At 76.6% G+C, this 568-nt stretch overlaps 1 protein-coding gene across 2 annotated transcripts in view; it reads right to left on the bottom strand.

The window, feature by feature from the left end:
- Positions 1 to 305: 305 nt before the first annotated feature.
- Positions 306 to 568, bottom strand: part of Rpl3l (ribosomal protein L3-like) — a 2,857-nt gene continuing 2,594 nt past the window's right edge. For both annotated transcript variants that reach the window (XM_013011313.1, XM_013011315.1), the window contains one exon: positions 306 to 414. In XM_013011313.1, coding sequence (XP_012866767.1) covers positions 358 to 414 — 57 coding nt within the window. In that variant the 3' untranslated portion in view covers positions 306 to 357. The remainder of the gene's footprint in view (positions 415 to 568) is intronic.

Raw genomic sequence — 568 nt, 5'->3', positions numbered from 1 at the left:
CCCGCCCCTGCCGGCGGCCAATCGCCTCGCGACCGCCCTCGCCCCGCCTCCTCAGGCCACGCCCTCCGCGAGGAGCAGGTTCCGGTTTCCGCCACCAGGAGGCCTCGCCCCCTCCCGGGGACCTGTCAGATTCCGCCTTCCCCGCAGACCCCGCCCATCGACGCAGAGCCCTTCCCTCGGAGCCCCGCCCCGAGCGCTAGGCCCCGCCCCCTCCGCCGGGGCGCCCCGGGCCGCCCCGCAGCTGAGCCCCTGCTGCCCCCCTCCGCCGGCCTTTCCGCGCCTCGCGACCCCGGGACACGGGGCAGTGCAGCCTCGGGACTTTATTTCGGGGCCGGGGCAGGGCAGGGAGGGCCGGGCCTAGAGGTCTCCCGCCTTCTCCGGCTTCTCCTTCTCCAGGTGCTTCTTCTGGGGGCCCTGCGTCGGAGGGCAGAGGAGCCTTAGTCACAGTCCGGCCCGGAATGCACCGCTGACCACAGCCACCCAGGGCCAGCCCGGCTGGACGCCCGACCCCCCCCCCGGGCCAGCCGGGGTGACCCCTGCCCAGCCCCCCCCGGCAGTCCAGCCGGGG

The sequence above is a fragment of the Dipodomys ordii genome, unplaced genomic scaffold (assembly GCF_000151885.1).
Source record: "Dipodomys ordii isolate 6190 unplaced genomic scaffold, Dord_2.0 Scaffold14, whole genome shotgun sequence".
Classification (NCBI taxonomy): domain Eukaryota; kingdom Metazoa; phylum Chordata; class Mammalia; order Rodentia; family Heteromyidae; genus Dipodomys; species Dipodomys ordii.
The sequence above is the reverse complement of the archived record's forward strand: the minus strand, read 5'-3'. Positions and strand labels throughout refer to the sequence as shown.